Source organism: Rhyacophila brunnea, unplaced genomic scaffold (assembly GCF_057557595.1).
Source record: "Rhyacophila brunnea isolate RB1 unplaced genomic scaffold, BYU_Rbru_1.0 scaffold_2, whole genome shotgun sequence".
Taxonomy (NCBI): domain Eukaryota; kingdom Metazoa; phylum Arthropoda; class Insecta; order Trichoptera; family Rhyacophilidae; genus Rhyacophila; species Rhyacophila brunnea.
Window position 1 is genome coordinate 22,784,853 of NW_028232859.1, and position 26,100 is coordinate 22,810,952.

Consider the following 26,100-nt stretch of genomic DNA (forward strand, 5'->3'; position numbering starts at 1 on the left):
GTCGGACTATAATTTTACGCCAAATACGAAGTATAAAATACTACAAATTGTGCAAATGATCCATAATATAAATTATTTTATTATTATTAAAATTTATTTTTAATTTTATTTTATTAAAAGAGTTTATTCTTGTAGTCTTAATAACAGTGTTACAACCAATAGAATTTTAATACAATTAACCGAGGAATGCTGACTCATGTAATACTACATTTTTATGGGGAAATAACTGAATAAGAACTTCGTATAGTTTTTTTAGAAGTATAATTTGTAGGTACACATTCTCTGCAAATTCTTGTAATCATTAGTGTGGTGGCGCAGAAGCGCTGCGGGTCTGAGATCTGCGACTATTTTTCCGAAACGGAGCACGCTCGCAACTTCTCCAAACAATATTACATATTTTACACGATAATTTTGAATCACGTGAATATATAAAATGATATCGGTGTTATTCTTAACGTAAATTGGTATTTATATTCATACACAGTAAACTGCACGTAAAATGCGAAGGAAGCGAAAAATCAGATCAATTTAAGTAGTCTAATTGAAAATTTCCAGTACATAAACATCGAAATATTGAATACCTTATGTGTTTTTCGCGAATTGTGTTTGGGAACGATCGGCGCTCGAAATGACCGGAGCGCACCGGAACGGAACTCCAGTCCGTCTCGTGGAATTATTAAATATTGCGCTCCGCTTCGTAAATTACTAAAAATAATTAAATTCACTTAATTAATGGATAGGTATATATTTTAAAGTTTAATTCAAAACTAGTGAGATTCACGGTCAACAATAATATGTATGATAATATTAATATTTGCGGCCCTAACAACATTTGCTCCTACAAGTTTAAAGACTGTCATTTCGTTTGACTATGTATCTGAGATAGACGGGTATCTACTTATATAACCAAAAAATCTAAATCACTAGGTTTTATTTGTAGATAAATACGTTAATATTTTCAGAAAATTATCGAGTGCTCCAGTTTCTAAAATTTTCCTTTTCGAGCGCTGGATAGATGTTTGGGGGGATCGATGGAGATTTTTAAAAAAAATAGTAACCCAACACTATTTTATATAACAAAAAAGATAGCAACACTGTTTACGACGCGTATTTTTAATAAATAAATTTTATCGAATAGATACTCAATTAAACTAATCACCGTTAATCCCTGATTTTGTTGATGTCTCTGGCTTTGCGGCCAATAACACGGCAGGGCAATCATCGCGCGGGGAAGGATCCACAGACCGACACGAACTTAATTTGTGTATTTGTTCTTCAATTTTTTCCACTTTTTTAAACAACACTTCCATTAATGATTCTTGTTTTTTAATGGTAGACAATACATCATTAATCTCACAAAAAAAGTATTTATTTTCATTTGTCATCTTCGACAATTTTAAATAATTTATAATAAGTAAACGTTACAGAGAAACTTGAGAGCGCACTGCACGTTTATTCACAATAAATTGCGGTGACTTTGATTATGTAGAGTCGTGGGGATAATATGGTTAAGATAAGGATGTCAAAAAGTATTGACACTAAACTTTTATTCGATTTCGCTACCTACGTATTGATACTTTTTGTTTCGATATGACATGCCTGTGTAGGGATCAGGGAACACACAAATAAGAGAAGTGGCCTGGTTGCATTCATTCTATGTGTGACGGCTGTAAGAATATACCTATAGGTATTTCTCGAGTATGGAGAAGTATGAGATAATATTCAGGCGAGCTCTGTAATCCTTACGTTTTATGAACTTAATAAAACAATGTAAGGTCAGAATGAAAATAGATTATATTATATTATACTCTGATAAATTAAAAGGATTTCTAAATAAACTCGAAATTTGGCTAAGGAGTTAAGAGTAGAGTAGATGACTGTTTTAATATGTGAATAATTAATTACTGAAACCGTTCCTTTCAAAAATATATAGAAGAAAACCTTATTCTATAGAGATGAAGCATAGTTAGCTACAAGTCAATCTTGCAATTTTCCTTTTTTTTTTTTTTTTTTAATATTAACGTTATTTTCTTTAACAGAGTAGCAAACATAACTACAATATTACAATGTAGCTAAAGGCTTGATAAATATGTAGGTACTTGATGGAAGTTGAACATATACAAACTAAAAATTATTTCACGGACTCGGGTTTGGCCTTACAGTATCTTGCGATTTTATAGCTACCTATATAATATAATATACATCCTGAAGATGCTGAAAGTGAAAATCTGGGTCTCCGAATCCAATATTTGTGTAAATGAACAATGAAATCAGAAGAACAATTTTATTAATAGTACCACATACTACATAATTATTCTTGTTTTTTTTTATTTTTGTGAGTAGGTAGAAAAACGTTTCGTTAGTGCAAAGAATGACGACTCAGACGAGACTGTATCTTCTATAATTATATTATACAACATCTTTGGTCTGTTTTAGTCGAATTTCCTGATTTCTCATTTACTTCAACCAATTTTTCGGAATATGGTATAAGTAGGCACGTATGGCTGCAAATCTACATTTTTTTTTAATCTACGTATCTTTCGATTGTTTATTCTTTAGCAACCACATAGGACTATTTTAAAATATGAATTTGTTTGTGGTCGATTAGTCGATTTATTAATGGCGTTTTTGTAATCGGGACACATACGGCATACTTAAGGCGAATGCTCCGCCTACTAACGGCACTTAGCGAAAAAAATATGAATTTTACGATTTGTGACAATTTATTTGATAATTTACATTTAAATGAGTTTCAATTAATCTCTATCCTCTCTATTATCATTGGTCTAATTTTCACGTTGATACATCATTCATACCGTTATAGTAAGTTTTGAGACCAAATTGTATGTAAATTCATCACCTATTATAATATTATTATCTTGTTATATATTTTCAGATAAAAAAATCAATAAAAGTCATTAAAGCTCCGATATAGCACATAATATGTACACTGACATCAGCAGACATATCTTGTATGCAACGCATGCGAACAGTGACGTCCCGTGGGGGTAAGCAAATTGAGCGTCGCTTGGGGACGGCAGTTACTCGAAGGGCGGCAAATCGAGGAGAATCATTTGGAATATATAGAAATAGCTACGTAAACTTAGTAATAACCATTAAAATACCATTAAAAAATTCAGCTCTGTCAGGTTCGCGATATCTAGTTTACTTCCCTTGCCATTCGACGTCCTTGGTGACCAGAAACGACACGTGCAGATTTACGAATAATTAGTCTGATATTTTGTTAGTAATGTATCCATACAACACATTTCTTAGATATTGGACAAATGAAAGGATGATAAAAATACTATATAAAAAATGAGGCGGCATGTTGGCGCTGCGTAGGGGCGGCATTTTATCTAGGGACGTCACTGCATGCGAAAAAAATGTATGTCTAGATAGAGAGTACAACTCTCAAAAATGAATATATAATAATTATGTGCTTTCCATTATCTTATATACTGCAAACAATGCACAACCTGCCTACGCCAACGTACTCAGCTTGAATTAATAAATCAGTGTATTTAAAAAAAATGAAAAAAAAAAATAGAAAATGTTTGGTTTATCACAAGTAGGTACCAAGTATACTTTTTTTTATATTGAATCAACCGACTTAAAAACCGACGTGACTTTGAATAAATAATTCTTGTCTCAATCAAATAAAAACATGTTCTCACTATTCTTAATTTATTTGGTAAATAATACTGTCTAGACTAAACCAGCGGTGGCGAACTTATGGTAGGTGTGCCACATCTGTCACACGGGGAAATTCTGGTTACTGTTACAATATAATATTATGACGTATATATGTCTCGGTTCGTCTGATAGATACTGATATAATGAAATTAAAAATTTAATTTTTGAATGTAGACTCTAAATTAAAGAATGTGTCTTCGCCACTGCTCTCTGTATAATGTTGAAATTTAACAAATAACATTGTTAATATTATTCTTCTTCCACCCTGTCACGTCCCAACATTGGGGCATAGGGCAAGCACAAGTTGGCGCCACTTCCCTCAGTCCATCGCCAACTCCTGCACCTCCCGCCATGTCAGACCTGCTGCACGTAAGTCGTTTTTGTAGCACCGCTGCAGGGTGAGGGAGGGCCGGCCACGGCGACGGAACCCTTGAGGCGTGCCACAAGGGTACGAAGTGCCGCACTCTTTTTTAATTGTTGTTTGTTGTTGTGTGTTTAAATATTTAATATTACCTAATTAAAAAAATGGTTAAAGTACCTTAGTAGGTATACTCTAATAATAAAACTTATAATAATATACCTAAAACACAAACTGTGTAATTACTTTTATCATCATAATATATCAATGCAGTGATGCCAACCGTACTATAATTATAGTACAATACTATAATTTTGATTTCACGAAAAATGTAAAATACTATAATTTTACGCCAAATATGCCAAAATACTATAATTTTAAAGGATTCAAGACGAAAAATGTTCCTGTAGTATATATTTTTCAGAAATACTATAATTTTTACACCTTTGCACTATTATAATCAGCATAGAAAAATATGGCAACACTGTATTAATGTGTCAGTGACGGAGAGTAGCCGTTTTTGCTTTTAACCTACTATTAGTATTACTAAATAAGTTAATTAAATTCTTTAAGCCATATCTATATCTCTATCCCTTCTTTAAGTATTCTACTTGGGTGAAATGTAAAAGATAGACATTAGCATTAGATGAATAAAATATGAGTTAGAAGAGTTAGAGTTTCAGGAACTTTTGATTGGATACCTATGTACATAATAATTTATTCAATTTTTGTATTGAGGGATGTACAGATTCATTCTTTATGACAATGACAATCAAAAGAAGTTTATTTAGTTATATTAAGTCAAAAAGTACCTATATATACTTTTTCTTTCGATATGAGGTCCCTACATACAATACAATCTTTGTAAACCCAAAGAGCAATTGTTTCTTTTAAAAAAATTCTTTATACCTATTTGTGGGTTCATTTAAAACCTATTAAAGCAGCGAGCAATCCTTTTTATGTTCAGTGTCACTCGTAACTCTGCAGTCTTCAAGATACCACATTACAGTACAGATATGTTCCAATATGCTGTCTATTGCGTGGTTAACTTATTTTATAGCACCATTGAAATCAATGTATTTTTGATTTTGTTTGATCTATATAGGTTATATTTTGATCTTTTAGATTTTCTCTTATATTGTTATCATCAATTATAATATTTTCTCTTTTCTGGATATTATATATGTCATCACATGGTTTTTTTGCATTGAATTGAGTTATTTTACATGTAATATTAACCATACCTATACTTTTTGTTACACTGTATAGTAGGTATTATGTGGCCACAATATACATAACAAATATGACAGAATGATTATTATGTATTTAATATTTCACATTTTTTTAAATGGTTTTTCAGTTTTCACAGTGTACCTATCTAGTTATTACCAAGAGTAAACAACCTCTTGTGGAAACACAATTTTATTAACAAAGTATCGAATGAACCTAATCTACTTACCGTTCAAAATAATATTCTCCGAAAGTGTAAAAAATTAGCTGAATTTATTATTGGTAGGTATGTATGAAGTAAGAGCAGCTAGAAGCTAAATGTAAAACAATACAGCTGCCATATATAACTTGTTTATTAAATTATTCATAGGATAAAAATTATCATATAATAATGACTCCATATTAAAACCAACAACTTGATTAAATTTATTTGGTTTTGTTATGCATATATAGACATCTATGGGAATTTATTGTGAGTTTACGGCTTATGACATTATTTTTTGAATTGTATATCATTTATTATACGTCTTATAATATATATTTAAATATTAATGTCTTTAATGTTATCAGCTGTCGATGATTCTTATGCGAATAATATATTGTTATAATATTTGTTTTATTTTAATAAATAGTAATATAATTCTACGTACATAAACATTAAATATCATATAATGACATCTATCGATTGAATTGAGAAGCATAGTGGAATCAGAATATTAATATTCATAGTGGTAGGTATATTAATATTTGTAAAATTATGGGTTGGGTAGTAAACGATGCATCTGCCTTAAAAACTGTATGTTGCTATGTCAAATCCTTGCGTCTGGATCACATTTTCAAAATATTGTATTTGCAATATATGATTGAATCCAGAGCAACAGGTAAGCGAATTGCTAACAAATCATTCTTCTTTAGAAACCTGTTGATATATTTTCCATTTTGCGGAGGGCTAAGTGCTCAGCTTTGGATCAATAACAATAATTCTGCGTGCAAAAGGAAGAAGGCATCATGTCTAAAATCGCTACTTTTCTGGAGAGCCAAAAGAAGATAGATGTTTGGACTATTCCGAATGTTCAAGTTCAATGTTTCTGTGTAGATTTTATTAATTCAGAGGTAATGATTCGACTCATCCCTTATCTCTTTTATTCATTTTTTTATGGTTCCTTTGGCATATTTTTTATAGAGTTTTAAGACTTATCGCCCTTTTCCTATCGCTCACAGAATTAATCTTACTTAAGAGCATAATAATTTGATTAGGTAAGTATTGACTCTACAACTAAGAAGTTTTATCCCAGTGGTTTTTGTACTTTTTTGTTTTACAGCACATTAGAAGTTTAATAAAAATATCTCAATGCTATCAGCCAGGGAACTCAGAAATAATGGGAACTGAGATACATAATGTGTAAGGCGATAGCAGGTAACCGACTCGAGTAAGGAAGAATCCAGGTTAACTTACACGCGTGTCAAGAATACATTTTACGTAGAATACTGAAAACTGCTCTCGGTTTATGCATTTACGCTCATTTAATGTTGGTATATTACACACACTATTGCACTTGCATAATGTGTGCTTCATTTTCGTAGGACACTCACACATTCAAACCCCTGCATCAGGATGCGGCGTATTGAATATAGCCTATCGGTATTCTATTTATTATCTGTTCTATGCTATCAGCTTTACCGCCCAAAATGAAAATTATATCCGGAATTGAAGACAATGTTGTTTAGTCTTTTCTCCAAACTGTGAGAACATTTTTGCGAGTGAGAGATATTATTATTGTGTAATAATTTATAATTCCATACATTATAATAATGTCCTTTTCTGGAAGAAATCGTCCCGTCCTATTGGGTCATATTTAATAAATATATTATTATAAAACATTTATGGTGGGCCTATGCATTTTTTCATCATGTTCGCTCCAAAGCAGAGCATCTAGATTCTCCACAGATTGTAAGTAGGTAACCATCGAAAGGGAAAATAAAAACAGTAAAATGCTACAATCTAGATATATTTTAATGCAGTTAGCGTACAATTGGAAAAATACAATGACTTGTCAATCCATTCAAAAAATATATTTTATACAGCAAAAATTTTTTTGCTAGCATATCATTTCGAGTAATATCAGTGAAGATCTTTTACAGTTTGTTTACATACAATACTGTACACAACCTATTCAATACTTTTCAGAGATTATAAAATAAATATCTAGTCAATTACATCATGGGTATTACATATTATATTTTCAGACAACAAAGTCGTTAGCGTGTTAGTAATATCATATTCGTGTAAGGCACCATATAGGCACATTCATTTTTAAGTCTCGCCAATTTTATTTTAATAAATTTATTGACTCATGTAAATATTATACTGTAAAGGCACATATTATTTCATATTATATTATTATTATTGTATCCCATTTTAATAAGTACCCACCAATGACATTATTAATAGACAACGCACTCAATACAGTAACTAGCAATAAAATTCACGCACAGCGACATTCGCACATGTATAGGTAGACGTCACGCAATTTCCATTATGCAATATCACGCATCGGGAATTTATAGCAATATCACCTTTATTGTAATGGCGTTAGAATAGTATTTCTAGTGTCAATATTCATTTGAGCAAACCCGTTCAAACCGAACCGTTCGGCAGACCCGACTAAAAGCATCGGGAATTTATAGCAATATCACCTTTATTGTAATGGCATTAGAACAGATTATGCCATTCGGCAGACCCGACTAAAAAGTAAGTGTTATTTTTATTCCCAGATAATTCGTCCATATTAATGTCATTGGTACGCACACGGTCAGAAGATTTATGTCATATGTATTTTAAGGTATTTCTCAAAATTGTGTAGGTAGGATTGTAGAGTTTTAAATAGAAAAAATACTACACATGTACTTTTTCCCGTCAATATTTGTGTAATTATAATACATGTTCTTTAGTTGAACAGATTGTCGTAATCAAATAAAATCATTTTGAACAAACTTCTTCATAAGTGATTCAAACTAAATTGCCTGCACAACCCGTTACTCATGAAACAAAATAATTAAGTTCTAAATAAAATAATGAGCATTTAGATATATTATATATAATATTAATGATAAACAAGGGTTAAAAGTTCAGTTTACAGAGGTGTTATGTTTATTGAAGCAATGCATATAAGTAGGGATGTAATGAGTGATTTTTAAGTCACAAGCAGCATATTATCTGCTTCATACACATTAAAAAAATAGTCAAACAATAATTTTTGTCAAATAAAATCAAAAAATACCCGATCTCATACCTTTATAATACATATAGCACTGCAAATATAGTTTTAAAATATCTATTGACTATTTCACTATTGATATTATAAATTAAAATTGAATATTTACAATCAAGGCCAAATATTGGTCACCGCTGATCCTCTGCATTGTAATATACTCAAATGAAATATTATGAGGATGCAGAGGCATCAGCAAGCCCAAAGGGCATATTTGTTTAACAAATAAAAGGAACCTAGCAAAATTATTACTTAACAATTCCTGATTATATCGGTGAATACAGTAAATTAATACGGAAGTATCCGAGGGTGCGGGTGAATATTCAGAAAACTCCAAGGACCACTTAAAATAATAACAGTCACTAGTAAAGACAGTGAAATTAAAAAGTAATTTAAACAATATACTTAATAAATATTTTGGCAACTATAATATGCCAATATAGGGAAAAAATAATAAGAAACGTCAACACTAAGTAAACGCAATCAATTATTACAAAATTTTATGATATGATAAATTTAATCGCACAAATTAGAAATTGGAAAAACAATATCTCTGTCTTTTGGTCAATAATTTATGATAGGCACAAATTTGAAAATTTTTATTTATGTAGGTATACTGTAATATAAGCCGTTGAAGTAATGATAGATGATTCACGTAGTTACCATAAATTGACCAAAACCATAGATATAATATTTAATGAAATCAATAATAACACAAATTAAACATCATTCATTCTGTTAGAATATTTTATAACAATAGAAAGTAGGTATTTGTTTTAATATTAAAAGTGTTGAAGACATTTATTAAACAATAAAAATAAACGATGCAAATAATCTCTATAACAATCATACGAAAACTTTTGCTCGATCTTAGTGCGCTTTTCATTGAGATAGAAATCATTTTTTATATTACATATTTTTATATCGGTGTTAATATAAGATTTTTAACAAAATATGATTCTAATTAGTTATCAGAGACAATAAATATGTCATCTTTGTCAATAATAAATCAAAAATTAAAGAATATTTTTATTGTTTGCAGTATATTATTATAGTGTAAGAAAAGTAGCATGGTTGCGGTTCCAAAATTCTTGTCCTATATTTATTTTAATTCTACAATTTTGTTGTGCTACTCTCTCAACTCAACTCAACTCTACTCAACTACATATAATTTACTATTCTACAACACCAATGGATATAATAATATTTTTAGAACTCTTTATTTAACAACACTACACATTCTTTTCCTGATGATGGAATACTCATACTATGAATGAAAGTTACTTATAAGCTGACAACATTTATTTAGGACTGGAGTGCAAAAGACAATTAATAATTAAGAACAGTTATTTTGTCAACCTGATAGTTAATTAAATGATTCACTACAATCATTATGTTGTCTTATCTCATATCACTGAGAAATTAATTTATAATAAGTATCTTCGATTGTAACCGAAAGCGTGAGTTGTGAATCTGAAGTTGCTGGATGAATAGAAATGAAAAAGTCTAGGTACTTTTGAGATATAGTGGTAGAGGAAGATACTCCAAATTTCTTGGACGGCCAAGCACACCGACACCTTTATCCTGAAGAAGTTTGATAGTTACCGGCAAGCTCGAATGTCAAACAAATGAACACTGCGGGCTCTATTCAATCGTCATTGCAGACTGCAGGAATGAAAAGCAAGGTATAGTCAAGGTTAACAGAATTGTTTCAGTCACTACAGCTCGTGAAAAATAATCAGTGATAAGAGTTTTACTTAATTTTATACCGAATAAAGGTTTGTAAATAAAGAGTTCTACTTTTACACCAAAAAGCAAGGTGAGATTGCGAGTCAACAGCTTGAGGTACATATGTGATGCTTGAGTGTATTGGTGAGTGAGGCTGCTTAGTTTCCACCGCAGTCGCGGAGCTCGCGGTTTCCCAGAGGGAGTGGGGGGCGGTAGTTGTTGATCACGTGGACGCCTTCATCGCAGGGTCTGTCCTCGTTGGATCCGTAAGTTCTCAATCCCCGGAACTTCACCAACTGGAAAGATATCATTTGTAGATTTACTATACGGTAAGAAATCACAGTTTAATACAATTATGTAAGTTTTTTCAACAAACTCTACGGAATACAAATACAGAAAAAAAAATCATGACCAACTGGATTTTTAATAAAAATATTATATTATTCATGTCATAAGATTTAAGATGGTATCATTCAGTATTGAATAAATATAATTTGGAATACCTCAGACATACTTATTAAAAATAAATTAAAAAACATGTTAATATGGAGGTCATGACCCCATATCCATCGGATCATAAGTTTTCCAAAAATATTTTTCTAATAGGCTAGGTATATACGAGGGTGGGTCAATAATTCCTTAGAAAAAAGCATTAAAACAGTTTTTATTTTTGTATTTTTTTTTTATTTCTCAACATAATCTCCTTGGAGCTCAATACACTTGGTTAGACGTTTCTCAATTTTTTTTAAACCGTCAGAAAAATAAGTTTTCGGAAGGTCCTCAAAATAAGCATTTGTCCGATCGCTGACTTCTTCATTTGAAAAAAAACGTTGTCCACTTAGCCATTTTTTTAAGTTTGGGAAAAGGAAAAAGTCACTGGGGGCTAAATCTGGCGAATACGGTGGGTGGTCGACCAATTCGAACTTCAATTCTTCAATTTTAGCCATTGATCGTAAACATGTGTGAACACGGGCATTGTCCTGATGAAAGAGGATTTTTTTCCTGTTTACATGAGGCCGTTTTTCTTCAATTTCGTTTTTTAGCTGGTCCAATAAAGATGCATAATAATCCCCTGTTATTGTTTTTCCTTTTTCCAAATAGTCAACGAAAATAATTTTACGTGCATCCCAAAATACAGAAGCCATAACCTTACCAGCTGATTTTACGGTTTTCGCCTTCTTTGGACATGGTTTGTCTTCGCAATCCACTGCTTTGACTGTTCTTTCGTCTCGGGAGTATAGTGGTGTATCCATGTTTCATCTACAGTCACAAAGCGACGAAAAAATTCATCCGGATTGCGTTGCATGAGCGGCAACAGGGCTTTAGAGGCCACCACCCTATTGCGTTTATTGTCGACTGTGAGCAAACGCGGCACCCATCTTGCAGAAATATTTTTCATGCCCAATTTGTCATGTAAAATAGAAATGACGCTACCTTTTGAGATCCCTGTAACCTCAATTATCTCACTCAACTTTAATCTTCGGTCACTTAACACCATATCGTGGATTTTATTGATCATTTCTGGTGTAGTCACCTCTACAGGACGTCCTGAGCGTGGTTCATCCTTTGTTGATGTACGACCACGTTTAAATTCATTTAACCAGTTATAAATAGTTGCAAGTGAAGGAGCAGATATGCCGTGAACTAAATCCAACTCATTTTTTATTTCCTTTGCTGTTAACCCTTTTATATTAAAATGTTTAATAACAGCTCTAAACTCAATTTTCTCCATTTTCCATTTTTCCATTTTCCACAAGCAAATTTTTTTTTTAAATGTACGAGAAACACACAACAACCCGACCAATCTGATTGAAACTTCGCAGCATACTGAATCGGTAGTGCCGCTGCATGAAAACAAACCGCTTACAGTACTAGTCGCGCCACCTGTCGGCTTTTCTAAGGACTTATTGACCCACCCTCGTAGATAATACTGAAAATGTTAAAACTAAATAAGTCGATAATAAACTGAATATATCAACTCTTTGCTTGTCTCACGTTGACCCCACCCCCACACGTCAGCCGTGTGATCTTATAACACTTACTTTGACTGTAGTATGCTTATAATATCCAACATTTCTTGAGACTTTCTCAACATAAAAAATCTAAGCTACTCTAAACATTAGTATATTTATATATTTTACCAAGAGAAAATAGATTGTGCTGCAAAAATGTACAACAATAAAGTATTATCAATTAACTTGAATTTTCAATATATTTTTATATTTTACCTGTTCTGCAGACACTTCGATAGGTTCCTTGAAGAGAATCCATGTCACCGATTCAGTGCACGGGGGTGTGGTCAAGGAGCCGGGGTAGGTCCAATAAGCCATTTTCTCGGGCAGCAACTTGGCTGGATCAGGTGAGTCGTTTATTGTCACCTTGTCTCCTTTGTGCATGATGAAGGGAAGAAGTTGGGCAATCTTTTCCAATTCTGGATGATGCTTTCCAACCTAAAAAAAGAAGAATAGGTATGTTATTAAATAAAAACTCACGGTGGCTAAATTAATACCTAATATAATTTAACTGGGGCAGTGGAGGTTTTTCATGAAGCAGTTGAGTCGGTCGCTTCGTCAGAAAGTACCAAAATTTTAAAAGCATATTTATTTATGAATGTAAAAAATCATCAAAGAATTAAAAAAAACTATAAGTATTTTTTTTATTGCTATATGAATTTATTGAATGGCGATTTGGGTCCTTTAAAACTGTAAACGCCTCAGATGTCTATATACATAAAACCACGATTGAACTCAGGGGGGGTAACTCAAATATCAATAGGTGTTTCAAATTTATTTACACACACATACACACACCTAACTCACACCCATAGCACACTCCTGCACCCAAACCGATAGTGGGTCTATTCTATACTTAACTACCGCTAAAGTGATAAAGTGATAAATATTATCAAACTTAGGGTAGGTTTGTATCAAAGTATTAGCACTTATAGTAAAAATTACAATAAGATGTTTGTAATTGTTGTAATAAGTGCTAAATTTTAACAGCACCTCTCCTTGTGCTGTTAAAATATAGCATTTATTGCAAGAATTACAAATAACTTATTGTAATTGTTACAATAAGTGCTAATACTTTGATACAAACCTACCCTAAGTTTGATAATATGTATCACCTTATCACTTTAGCGGTCGATAAGTATAGAATCGACCCACTAATCTAAAACTAAACCAACTGTTAGATGGCACTGTCACTCATAAAACCTGTAATGGTATTACTATTAGTCTATGATTGAACTAGCGGTCAAACACCATAACAAGACATCATCATTGTCGAAATATTAACATATCTGTATGATAACTTTTGCTAAAGATATATGAAAGTTATTTCAATAATGGAACTTCTCGTATAAAGAAATTGCGTTATAGTTAGGGTCATCGTATAGATACTTGGTGTCAGGTATCGGTATCATATCGAATGAGAGTATTGATTGATGCTGGTAATGTTTTGAAAGAAAAGTATCGAACTTTTCAATTACATATCGTTAAAAATTAAGTATTTCTTCGAAAAACAATAATTATGACGTATGTATTTAACAAGATTTAAGGCTAAACATCAATTATGTACCTACATAAGTTTTAAATATAATTTTGGTCTAATCTCATCCCAGTTCATGGTACACAGTTATTTAGTTATGAATTTAAAAAAATAGTTCCGGTTACTGATCACACTGCTAACATTGAATGTTTTTGACATATTAATCGATTGAAAACAACTAACTGTCAAATTATTAACGTCAAAACAATGTATTTAGCAACGAACGAAGTATATTAAAAAATAATTTCTACACCATATCTATATGCTACAACCGGAATAATATTAAGCTGAAAATAATGGCTAATGGACGATAATCGCCAATCGACACTTAAATATTTCAGTTAGAGAAAAGGTATCGAATGATCCGATATTGACAAAACGAATATTATTAGATAGGTATTGTAAGAAAAATATCGAAGTATCGGTCAAAATATCGATTCATTTTGACGACCAGATGACGTGTTCCTCCATAATATGGGAACACTAATAATTATTATATTATAGTTGTTTAGAAAAGTGAATTTTTCATCAAATAAGAACCTTTTATATGATTCTCTTCGGTGTTGCGAAAAAGGTGAATTGGATGACTGAATCATGTGATTTTTCTTCCGACATTTTGAGAAAAGCAGATCTATTACTTACAATAATTATCAATGAATAACTGATCATGAGAGTGGGTCGTGTTTTCTGTGCTGTCACAGTAATACCGTGAGAATCATTCAAAGATACAAATATTGATCAAGTGTATCTAATGGTAAAACAATTAGGTACAAACAATAACTTTTTTATTGCTGGTCTACTCAAGCGATTCAAACGTGTGCTAAAACCTTGGATACCTACATACCTTGGTTCAATATTATTATAACGTCGATTTGGCGCGAAAATTCATCAACAATATATACCAAAATAAAAAAGTTGATGTTACACAACATTATACATAAATAATATTATTATGGTCAAATTTTATTGTTTTTTTTTCAAAGATACTAGGTACCTAAGTATGTCATTATATTTTTAATTATTCCAGACATAAACATTTAATTTTTACTAAATCTTAAAATAATTTATGTAGAATATAAACAACGCTAACTGGTTTACCTTGAAAATGCAAAACTTTAATGATTTCGGTTAATTGCCCAGAAAATTGATTAGTTCAAGATTCATATTTATTTCTGAGTGAGTATGTCTATTTTTAAATACCGAGGGTAATGAGGTGTATTCAATTTAATTTGTTATACATCATACGATAAGAAAAATACCTGCATTATAAGAGATAAGTCGATGCAATATAATAATAATATAGAATAATGCAGTCAGTTACATACTCGTACTCGGCGCTATTGCATCGTAATATACGTAAGCCTTACTGACTATTAGAGGCTAAATATCAAATTAAAACAGAATATTTTATATTATTTTAGTAAAAATACCAAACAGTGAAATAATGATATAAAAATGAGACACATACGTCGTTGGTTTCGCGATAATATAAACGACAAGTTACCTAATTAAAAATTATATTCGGTAGCTTCTGCAGAAATCCATGTTGTTTACACTGTTATTTTTTGATGAATGGCAATCAATTATTGTAAGATTAAAATGATGGACACATGTCATAACATAACATTTTTGATAACTAGATCCATACTGTTTTTATTTTTCCAATTAGTTAGTTAATATATTTTGACCCTTTTACGATAAGAAAATTTACTAAAACGATGTGTTGTGTTATAATTATTATTGTTGTTAATGATAATTATAATATATTGTCAAGAGATATAATATTACCGGCATTACTGATTTGCATAGTTATCATTTTACATTGAAAATATTATAAAATAACGTAAATAACACTAAAACGGTATTGATTACGTACTGTTAAAGTTTTTACTGATTCTGACGAAACTTTTAATGTTTTACGTAGGTACTAAAAGCACTTGCTTACAAAACATGATGCTTGCAATTTAATACAATCTATTGAAAAAAATCATTTTAAAGTGTTTTCAATACCTACGTATTTAAGAAAGGTAAAAAGAAAAACATATTTATTTAAAGTTCCCTATTCGCGCTTTTATTGTGACCATACCTAAATTAGACTCGATACAAATAAAAAGGATGTTAAGTTAAGATTAAAAAAATAAATATAACATAATTAATACCATAGATCGAGGGTACTTGATGGAGCTTCATTTTAAATTTTAATTGATTTAAGTTTTGTATTATTCCACTTGGGTCGTCTTTTGCGGCCCGGGATTCGCCTTTCGGTATCTTCAGGCTCTATACTAGTTTAAACGTACTCACTATTGGATGTATGTACACGCACACGAATTAGAATTAAAATACATATTATAACAAATGTAAAACCTATTTATTGTTCAAAAATATTGTGATTGCACTAGAGAAATTCGATGATAAATCTATGAATAAACATAACTATAAATTAATATATAAAAATAAGTTGGGATTCTTTAGCGAATTCAAATTTTAAAACATTTTTCATTGTAAGTTCTATGACGATAAATTTAAAAAAAATATAAGTATATATTTTTACATACGACGCAATAATTTGTAGATTGTCTCAGATCGCAAACTACGTATGCCTCTGGTAGGCGAAGCATTCTCCTTTATAAAAGGATTTTTTTTATCGCAACTTTTGTATAATATCAATATTTGAAAGAGAAGTCCCAATAAGTATTTTTGTCCCCCAAAGAATATATAGTTTACAATGTTATACTATTTATGGTTACCATGGCAAGGTAAGTAAGTAAATACATAGTGTAGACGTAGAGTGTAGACAATAATTATTGTACTCTCTATTAATAGCACAACTAAGGAACTAAGTCAATAAAATCATTATAAATAGTATGAGCTGTCAACGGATAAGATGCAGTTAAGTAGGTAGTTATTTAAAAAGATGCAAGGTAACCGTAGCAAATTAATCCCATTATCATTGTACATTCATTACACCACTTTTTACCTATAAACTCAGTAGCGCACTTGTATGTAAGCAAGTATAATATAATAATATATTATTATTACATATATTTAGAAAAATACTATATTCAAGAGTTTCTACTTATAACCAGTATGCAAAGATTTCTCCAGTATTGTGTTATAAAACAAGATGCAAATAAGTAGATGTATGAAAATATGTATAGGTACCTACCTAAGTATATCAATTTTACCTTTATCCTGATTTTTCTTTTAACGAATAAGCATATTTTCTAATATAAATAAATCGATACCGTATAGATAGGATAAAGAGGATTCCAAGTTATACACATTTTCCTTTTTTTTAAATCGATGGTTTTTAAAATAAATACAAAATACATTAAAACATATCAAACTAAATTTTAATGGAAAACATAATCGTAAAATAATATGTAAGTAATAACAAAATCAGATATGTAGGTACTTTAACGAATTTACATTTTATAATGGTTTTTTAAATTGTACCTAAGTTGGTCATTGATTTAAAAAAAAAAATTCTTGTTAATATTTTTAGATACATGTCTAATAATTAAGACACTTTAAAATGTAAATTTTCAAATGTTTTATTAAATTGCCATCATTACCTACCTCTATTACGCAGATCATTCGCCTTAATTATTCCACATTATTTTTTATCAAACATGAGGACCTGACTGAGGAAACTGATCACTCAGCTAATTTTGAATGATCGAATACTGAATATTATAATTTTCTCAAAAAATACCAACGGTAGAAATTAAAAAAATATATATAGATATAGGAGACACGAGTCATATCATTAAATTTAATAAAAATTAAGACAACATTACCATTTTCACAGCTATTTATAAAGTATATTTACACGGATTACCACCTTGGAATTAAAAACTTTATTAATTAAATATAATGTCTTTCCACCGAGAATTGATAGGTCATACAAGTAGATAGTAATCAAGTAAAATTATTCAATTAGGATATATGAAACTGGTTAAATGGGTAAAAAAAATATCTTATATGTAAAAATAGCTTATAACTATTCCTTGTCAAAAACGAACATGGTAATTTTCCTTTTTTTACTAGGTACATTAGATTTAAAATAAATTATAATGAATACCAATGCACATAAAGAATTGCATGAAATGGTTGCACTGAAAGGATTTTCTTTTATCGGCTTGCTGGTTGTCATATTACAAAGTCGTAACAGTTGACAGAAATAAAATTTTACTGAAGGTCTTCCGAGATCAATAGTATTATGCATCAACAGCGGCCAATGTTGATAACTTTGCGAAACGTTACATACAGTACAGTGAAGAAACCCTATTAAATTCTGACTTCAAACATTTACAATTTGATTTAACAGATACGTCTAAAAATAATAACATACCAAATATTTAGAATCTGAATCAAAACGTTTGCTTATACCGTTTTAATTACCTCTATCCGAATATATATGTAAACATAACGTACAGTTATGAATGTTATGATAGATAAATACAGCGCGTTTTCTTAGCTCTCTAACGAAGGATCTACTGGATAAGTATAATTTGGAACTGCTAATAAAACTTGTTGCGAGAGCGATCTACGTGCTGCATAGCTACGTGGCCGTTGGCGGTAGAGAAACAGTGCAACGGCAACGTAGCGCTTGCCCTATCCGAGGTATACTATGTGTGGTACAATAATTCGAACAAAAGTTTTAATGTTTCGAAATATTATAGGTGGTATTATAAACTAGTATGAAAGTAAAAGTAAATAATTATAAGATAAGCGAGTACAACGCAGATATTGCATAGCATTGAATGCAAATATCAAAAATCGATTTGGCGGCGCACAAAAGTACCGTGAATAATTTATTTTATTTTGCTTATATTATTATTATAAATTGCAACCCAAAAAAAAATTGTACCCACCAATTTTAACGAATCGAGACCTATAATTATTTCTGAGATTATTACATCGTGAAATGGAATTCTATCACTTGATTGCCCACGAAAAACGCCTTTAGGCTTGTGTTGCCTGCTGTAATTAATTAAAAAAATATATTTATAATAGTAATATAGATGTACGAATTGAGCGCCTAGGGGGCAGCAGACATGACAAAATAGACATGTTGTTTAATTAATGTTATATGTTGCAATATAAAGTGACTGATCTGTCTGTCTAACATTTTCAAACACAAATAAATGTGTTAATACACCATCATAATACGCAAAATGCAAACTTTGTGCTGTGTATACGATGATTGCACAAATAAATTTTATTTATCCATTGGATACGTCGTGAGAGCTTTTAAGAATAGTTTATACGCGCCGAAAGCTCTTTGCGAAATAAGCTTTTTATCGAAAATTGAAACCACAGTTTCAAACGCTGCAAGTTGCATTATAATATATCAGCTATAAATACTTAACTAACTTTAACTTTATTACTTTATTTACACAAAATATATATAATTAAGTAATATAACCTAATGAGGTTTGAAGAAACTGATGGCCGTATATCCAGTAACATTAACTTCCTAGTTATGTAAGTTATGTAGGGTGGCCAGATTATGAAAATGAGAATACGGGACATTTTCAGTGGAAAACATTTAAAGTGCGATTTTTCAGTTCATTCAATATTTTATTTCACAAAATTTAACAGTTTTTGTTAGGCTTAAGGCTTTCGTCTTAGCGCAGTGCAGTTATTTTTTGCGATTGTGGAATCAGTAAATGTCACGTGTGGTGATTTTAACTACATATGAAACTACAAATCCAAAATATAGTTTAGTGTTAAGAAGTACAGTAGAAATTCATTTTGTGAAATAAATATATCAATATTTTCCGCAAAAGGTAAATCTTGTTTTGAATATAATTATTGTTACCAGAAGATACCTAAATAAATAGAACATTTAAGTGTCCTGATTACATTTATCGGGACAGTGGAACAATAATTAACGAAACATGACTCGTAAAAACAAGACGTCTGGTATAGTGCAGGATCCCATAGACTTTTCGTATACATAATATGCGGAACGCATTCTGACAATTGGAATAGGTTCTAGGGGTCATAAAGATATATAATGTCGATGTTGCCAGGCGATATTAGTGGTCAATTTTTTTTTATTGAGGTTTAAATTATTTTTCTTATATACCACCAAAGTTCTTCAATAAAACCAAGACCGAATCAGGGATTGATTGAAAATGCAATAATTGCATGCCATCGGCATGGTCCTAGAACGGTTCGTCCCATTTGAAAAAATAAAAATAGCGGGTAGTGCAATGTGTTCAAAATTATCGATTCGTAGGATCCTCCTTAGCTTAAATTATTTTATTTAGTAGCATTTTTGTATAGAATCACCCAGATTGGTTTCTTTACTATATCTATGGATATGACATTAGTTTTAGTATTATGGTTAATCCAGAAACAGTGTAGGATGCATATGTTACACCGAATGTGCGAAATTGACTATTACATGAAATGGGCAAAATTTTGGCTAATTCATGTAATAGTCAAGCCTGTTGCCTTATTCATGAATTAGGTAATTTTTCTGCTGAGTACATGAATTCGCCACGGTATGGAATTCTTGAACTGTCAACATGACAGAAGAAAAAGTAAATTTAATACGGATGGTTTGATTAGTTATAATTGGACATAATATAATATTATTATTATTAGGTTAGGTTAGGTTAGGTTAGGTTAGGTTTTGTAGTTCTGAATTAAATTATTCAACTGAATGTCCATTTTGAGGTTAGCTATCAAGTGTCAACAAACTATCACAAACATTCAATCGACCATTGCACAATTGATACCCAAGCACGAATCAAATCGCGAAAATACCTTTCAATAAAATTCTTCCGTTATCATATTATAGTTCTAGAATTTTTTTGCGCATAGTAAATGGTAATGAACGTCATTCAAACCAATGACATTCGACACATTTGTTTAGTTGCTTAAAACACCACGGAGCGCGATCATCTATTTTGACCATAGATAATATAAATGTACATTTTGACCAATCCATGAGCATTTGATACATTTAGTTTAGTTGCAAAAAATACCACCGTAGCGCTACTATCTAATCTGTCCAAGATATGAAGTAGGCAGAAAAATTACTGCCGATTTCACGCACTCTCCAGATATTTTGTCTAATTCATGAATAAGGCAAAGGGGTTGCATTTTTCATGATTTAGGCAAAATTTTGCCCATTTCATGTAATATTCAATTTCGCACATTCGGCGTAACACATATATAGGTAGGTGAATAAATGAAATAACGATAACCACTAACCACACTAAGTACACATTTATTAAAAAAAAGAAACAACAAGTCAAGTGTTCAAACTGCTTTAAGTATCATGATCACAGTTTTTACAAACACTACTTACCCATTTGCGCAATGATATACATGTCAAAGCCGATTTCTTATAACTACGTGATAATGTACGGCAGTTAGAATTACATTTGCATGATTTAACTAAATAGTTTGGTAGAGGTTCATTCGTCATTTGTCTTGGATACAAATCATGTTCTCGTAACTCATAGCCAAGTTGTAGGAAATCAATAAGCTCACTAGTAGATCAGATGAGCTCTTCCATAAATAAACTTGTGCTGAAGGCCTTAAACAGTGTAAATACTTGTATGTAAGCCTTGGAGATTGTCCCTTGGATGTGGTGGATTAAACATATCCATAGATATAGTAAAGAAACCAATCTGGGTGATTCTATACAAAAATGCTACTAAATAAAATAATTTCAGCCAAGGAGGATCCTAAGAATCGATAATTTTGAACACATTGCACTACTCGCTATTTTTATTTTTCAAATGGGATGAACTGTTCTACGACCATGCCGATGGCATGGTACAATTATTGCATTTTCAATCAATCCCTGATTCGGTCTTGGTTTTATTGAAGAAATCAGAACAATTTTTGGTATGTTATAAGAAAAAAAATTAAAACCTCAATAAAAAAAAATTTACTACTAATATCACCTGGTAACATCGACATTATATATCTTTGTGACCCCTAGAACCTATTCCAATTGTCAGAATGCGTTCCGCATATTATGTATACGAAAAGTCTATGGGATCCTGCACAGTACCCTGGTTATATAAAAAAAATATGTATTAACAACAATCAGCAGCCATTATATATTATACTATATTGCTTATTTCTACAATCGTCGAAGTATATAATATAATATGGTCAACATTAATTGATAAATATTCAGGTATTATACATAAGTAGTTTTGTATCATTATTAAGTTATATATCACATAATTGTACTGCTAAAAGCTCATTACATACTATGATTTATGAGCTTTTACATATTATATCTAGTATCTATTGATAATAATTAACAGATGTAGATGTAAATAAAATAAAAACTCTAAAGTAATATCGAAGAACCAATATTAGAATATTATTTAGCAAGTTGTCAAAAGTCACCTTAAGGAATACTCCAATAACAGCAAGTCCATCAGGCTGTCCAATGGCTTCGTGAATGCTGGAGTACTTGGAGCGATTCCAGTGGACTAAGTGGAGCTCGGCTGAGAATGACTGCCCGTCTACGGTGTGCTCCGATCCTCGCCCGTCCGAGCAGCCCCAGTGGCAGTGGAATTGCTCCAGCCTGTACACGTCATCGCCCAGTGGTCCTCCATGAAGCTCTGGAAATGATAATTTGATTTTATTTTACCAATTACATGAAGTTTTTACTATCTGAATCAGTGGTGGTGTAATACTAGCCCTATACGATATAAATTAATTCAATCGACTTTAGATAAAGTTTATAAGATATTCTAAATCCGTGGATGGAGGTTAATCTGTTTCATGCCTTATTTGTTCGTAATATGTGTATTAAAAAGTTAAAAAAATACAGCAATAAAATTGTTGTGCAATTTTTTATACGCTTTAAAACCTCAAATTGTGAAAAATACGCATACTTTCTGACAAAGTGAGCGCCTCATGTGCTTCAGTAAAAACCATCATTCATTATGTAAAAGTATTAACATTAACTCGTTGGTACGTTTTTTAGTCGATGAATTAGTTACTTAGGTACTTATTTTAACCGTACTTATGCATGTTTAATCTATAATGCTGCTATATTTAATAAAACACAAATAAACATACGATATATATTTTTTTTACCATGTTCGATACTAAGAAAATTATATTAATATTGTGGGCCTCTCCACAAAGTGTAGATTGTGTTAACAAATTTTTGTTTTTACGATAAATAGGTGTAAGCCACTTGCTCGGCGTATTAGGTCCATTCTCTTGGTCCAGATGCACATTGAAAAAAAACTACATGTATTTTTTTGCCTGACCCGAGATTCGAATTCGGGACTCATTATATGTCGACACGTTACCGCTCGGCCTGGTTGTCTAATATATAGTAGAAACATTATTAAAATAATGATTTTTTTTACATCTAACTAACACACTATTTGTAAATAATTTGTTTAATAACTTGATTTCACACGAAACATAATGTAATTTTCACAAACCATTTGCCTTTAGTTCGATGATGATGATAACAGTAAACCTAGATAATATATTATTATGTTTGCTTCCAAGGTATATTAATTCGGTAATGGGTGACCTAAACGAACAGGGGCGCGCGATAATTTTGTTTTTTTTTACTATGATTCCGATAAGATAAACTGAAATATTGAAAGTAAATAATTGTATCACTTTTTAATAAATCGATAAATTTACACGAAACGGAGCAATACTCTCGGAAATTTCACGAACTGGAGCTACGTTCCGGTCCATTTCGAGCACTTTTCCATTTACCATGGTTTGCAACTGTTTCCACACCATCAAGATTCTTTTCAAAGTGTAATTAGTGTTTAGAATATTCAAATAAATTGACAGCCTAATAATAATTACTATTTTGTTATTTGGATAAAGGTTGCATGATTCGCAATAATTTGTCCATTGCCTTGATGAAAAATGAAAAGAGATGTTTAATTGCATTGCCAATGACCAAACATAAAATTATTAATATGAAGGTCATAATACTATAACTATTTCCCTATTAAATACAACAGCACAATACATACTATACTTATAATATACAGTCTGATAATTTACAAAAAAAAAAAAACTACCTGCAACATATTATTGGCAGCCGTTAACAGCCCACTTCACGATCAAGATTAAAACCTCTTTCAGACAAATTATTATTAACATATTTCTCTAAACATTTTTTGTGTCAACTTTAGTTTCCGTTACCTATTTCGGAACATTGATTATATTGTAGTACGTTCGCTATACCTACAAATAAAATTCAGATAAACATTACTACCACACAAGATTTTTTACACCAATTATTTATGTTTGGATAAAAAAAAACACTTACATAATTAGTATTATCATGCAATTATTATTTTACATACTTATGATCAATAAGATACATATAAAATAAAAATTACTTTTTATACTGTCACAAATAGAAATAATGAAATTAAGCTTTATGACGCGATTCGTGCACTTATATGGGAGTTTACGCTTATCAACTCAATAACATATGGATATATAGATAGGCAATAAATTGTTATGTAATCAAAATCATAACTGTATTGAAACACGTCATGATGGGGGTTATATCAATCTATGTCGTTGAGGTTCATATCTGAATTGAGCACATTATTAAAATTCATAATAATTATAATATGTTTTTCAAAAGTCAATCCATTTATTTTATAGAATTCAATTATTTGTCAGTTTAATAACGATGGATTAATGCAAAGGTGCTGTATAATTTATATCCAGTTTTTTTTTATATTTTGAGAAAAAATAGATTTAAACTATTTGAATCAATAGAAAATCAATGGTGAAATGTTTTTCTCTCTCAGCTCTCAGCCGTTATGGATCTTCGCGAGCAGCGTTGCCAACTTAGCGTTTTTATTGCCAGATCAGCCACCCAGCAAGCAAAATTTGAATCTGGCATAATAATATGTCGTTAAAATCTACTGGTCGCGAGATTCGAATACGTACTTGACTTCAAATTACAATAAATTAAATTCCATATTGTACATTTTTTTTAATAATAAAACTTATGATTTACGTCTTGTCAACATTTACTTATACGAGATAGTATAAACTTTGCAAAATCCATATTATACCAAATAAATAATATCTGTGAGTAAAGTGTAGGTGAGACGAATCTGTCAATCTATATTTAAATGAGTAAATAATTTTATTTCACTAATACAGACAACAAGAAAAAGTTCAACAAGTTGCATAATATATTTAATAGGATACACCATACACCTTGTTAATTAAAACCATTTTGACTGGCAAAACCTGCTCAAATCTCATGTCATATTTTTTCATGTTAAAATATTATGTAAATACCTATAGTAAAATGCAATTTACGTGAAACGTTCATTGCTAATTTCAGAATATTTAACAGGATAAATTAAATAATTTCAAAATAAATTTGTATAATCATAATATCTCTCATTATATAATTAATTTATATGTATGATTTTTATGTCGATATGTCAATTAATTAATGATTTTTAAAATGTAGAAATTAAGCGGTGACATATTATGTTGATCAAAGTTTATTAATAAAGATAAATTAATATTCATCCATGTTTTGGAAATTATTAGTAGGCATATGTCATATACTATTTTATCATATGTTTTAGACTTTTAGAGGATAATAAAAATCATATTTTTTATTCGTGTAAATATTTATTCAATCTCAATATTTTTTTCCTTTCATAAGGGGTCGATGATGGATAATAAACAGTTTTTTATTATTACTTCTGCTCAATTTTACGTTCGCTGTTGTAAAATTTTACCGCAGAGACTACATTTGAAATTCATCGGAATAGACGATACATTATACTGACAAAAATGATTTAAATTTCATGGAAATGGATAAAACCTTTTAGTGAAGTAATCCAGTTACAACTGATAATTTTCCCTGTATATTTTTTTAATTGAAGTTTAAATGAAGTAATAAATCGTAGAAAAAAAGTAGTATTGCAGAAAAAATCGCGGTTAGTAACACAATTTGTTTTTACATAATATGGAAAAATTATATTTTTATAAACAATAACAATTTATATTTTAATTAAGGGGACCTATAAAATATTCATAATCATATTAATGTTGCAGTTATGTTAAAATGTGTTAAATCTCTAATAAAAATAATAACATTTGATGGTCTATTTAAAATAAGATTTCCATAACTTGTTATTTTATGATTATTTTAGTATATGCGTCTACAATAATTATTATGATTAACAATATAATAATGTATACAGATTTGAATATATAACAAATATATAATTAATGCTAATGTTC

General features: G+C 30.6%; 1 protein-coding gene across 2 annotated transcripts in view; it reads right to left on the reverse strand.

Moving 5' to 3' along the window:
- Positions 1-8,543: 8,543 nt before the first annotated feature.
- Positions 8,544-26,100, reverse strand: part of CAH1 (carbonic anhydrase 1) — an 85,646-nt gene continuing 68,089 nt past the window's right edge. The window contains exons 3-5 of one of the 2 annotated variants that reach the window (XM_085946453.1): positions 22,225-22,442; positions 12,513-12,734; positions 8,544-10,580 (exon numbers count right to left, since the gene is read on the reverse strand). In XM_085946453.1, the coding sequence (XP_085802579.1) occupies positions 10,443-10,580; positions 12,513-12,734; positions 22,225-22,442 (578 nt within the window). In that variant the 3' untranslated portion in view covers positions 8,544-10,442. The remainder of the gene's footprint in view (positions 10,581-12,512; positions 12,735-22,224; positions 22,443-26,100) is intronic. The other variant, XM_085946452.1, reaches the window with a different exon arrangement.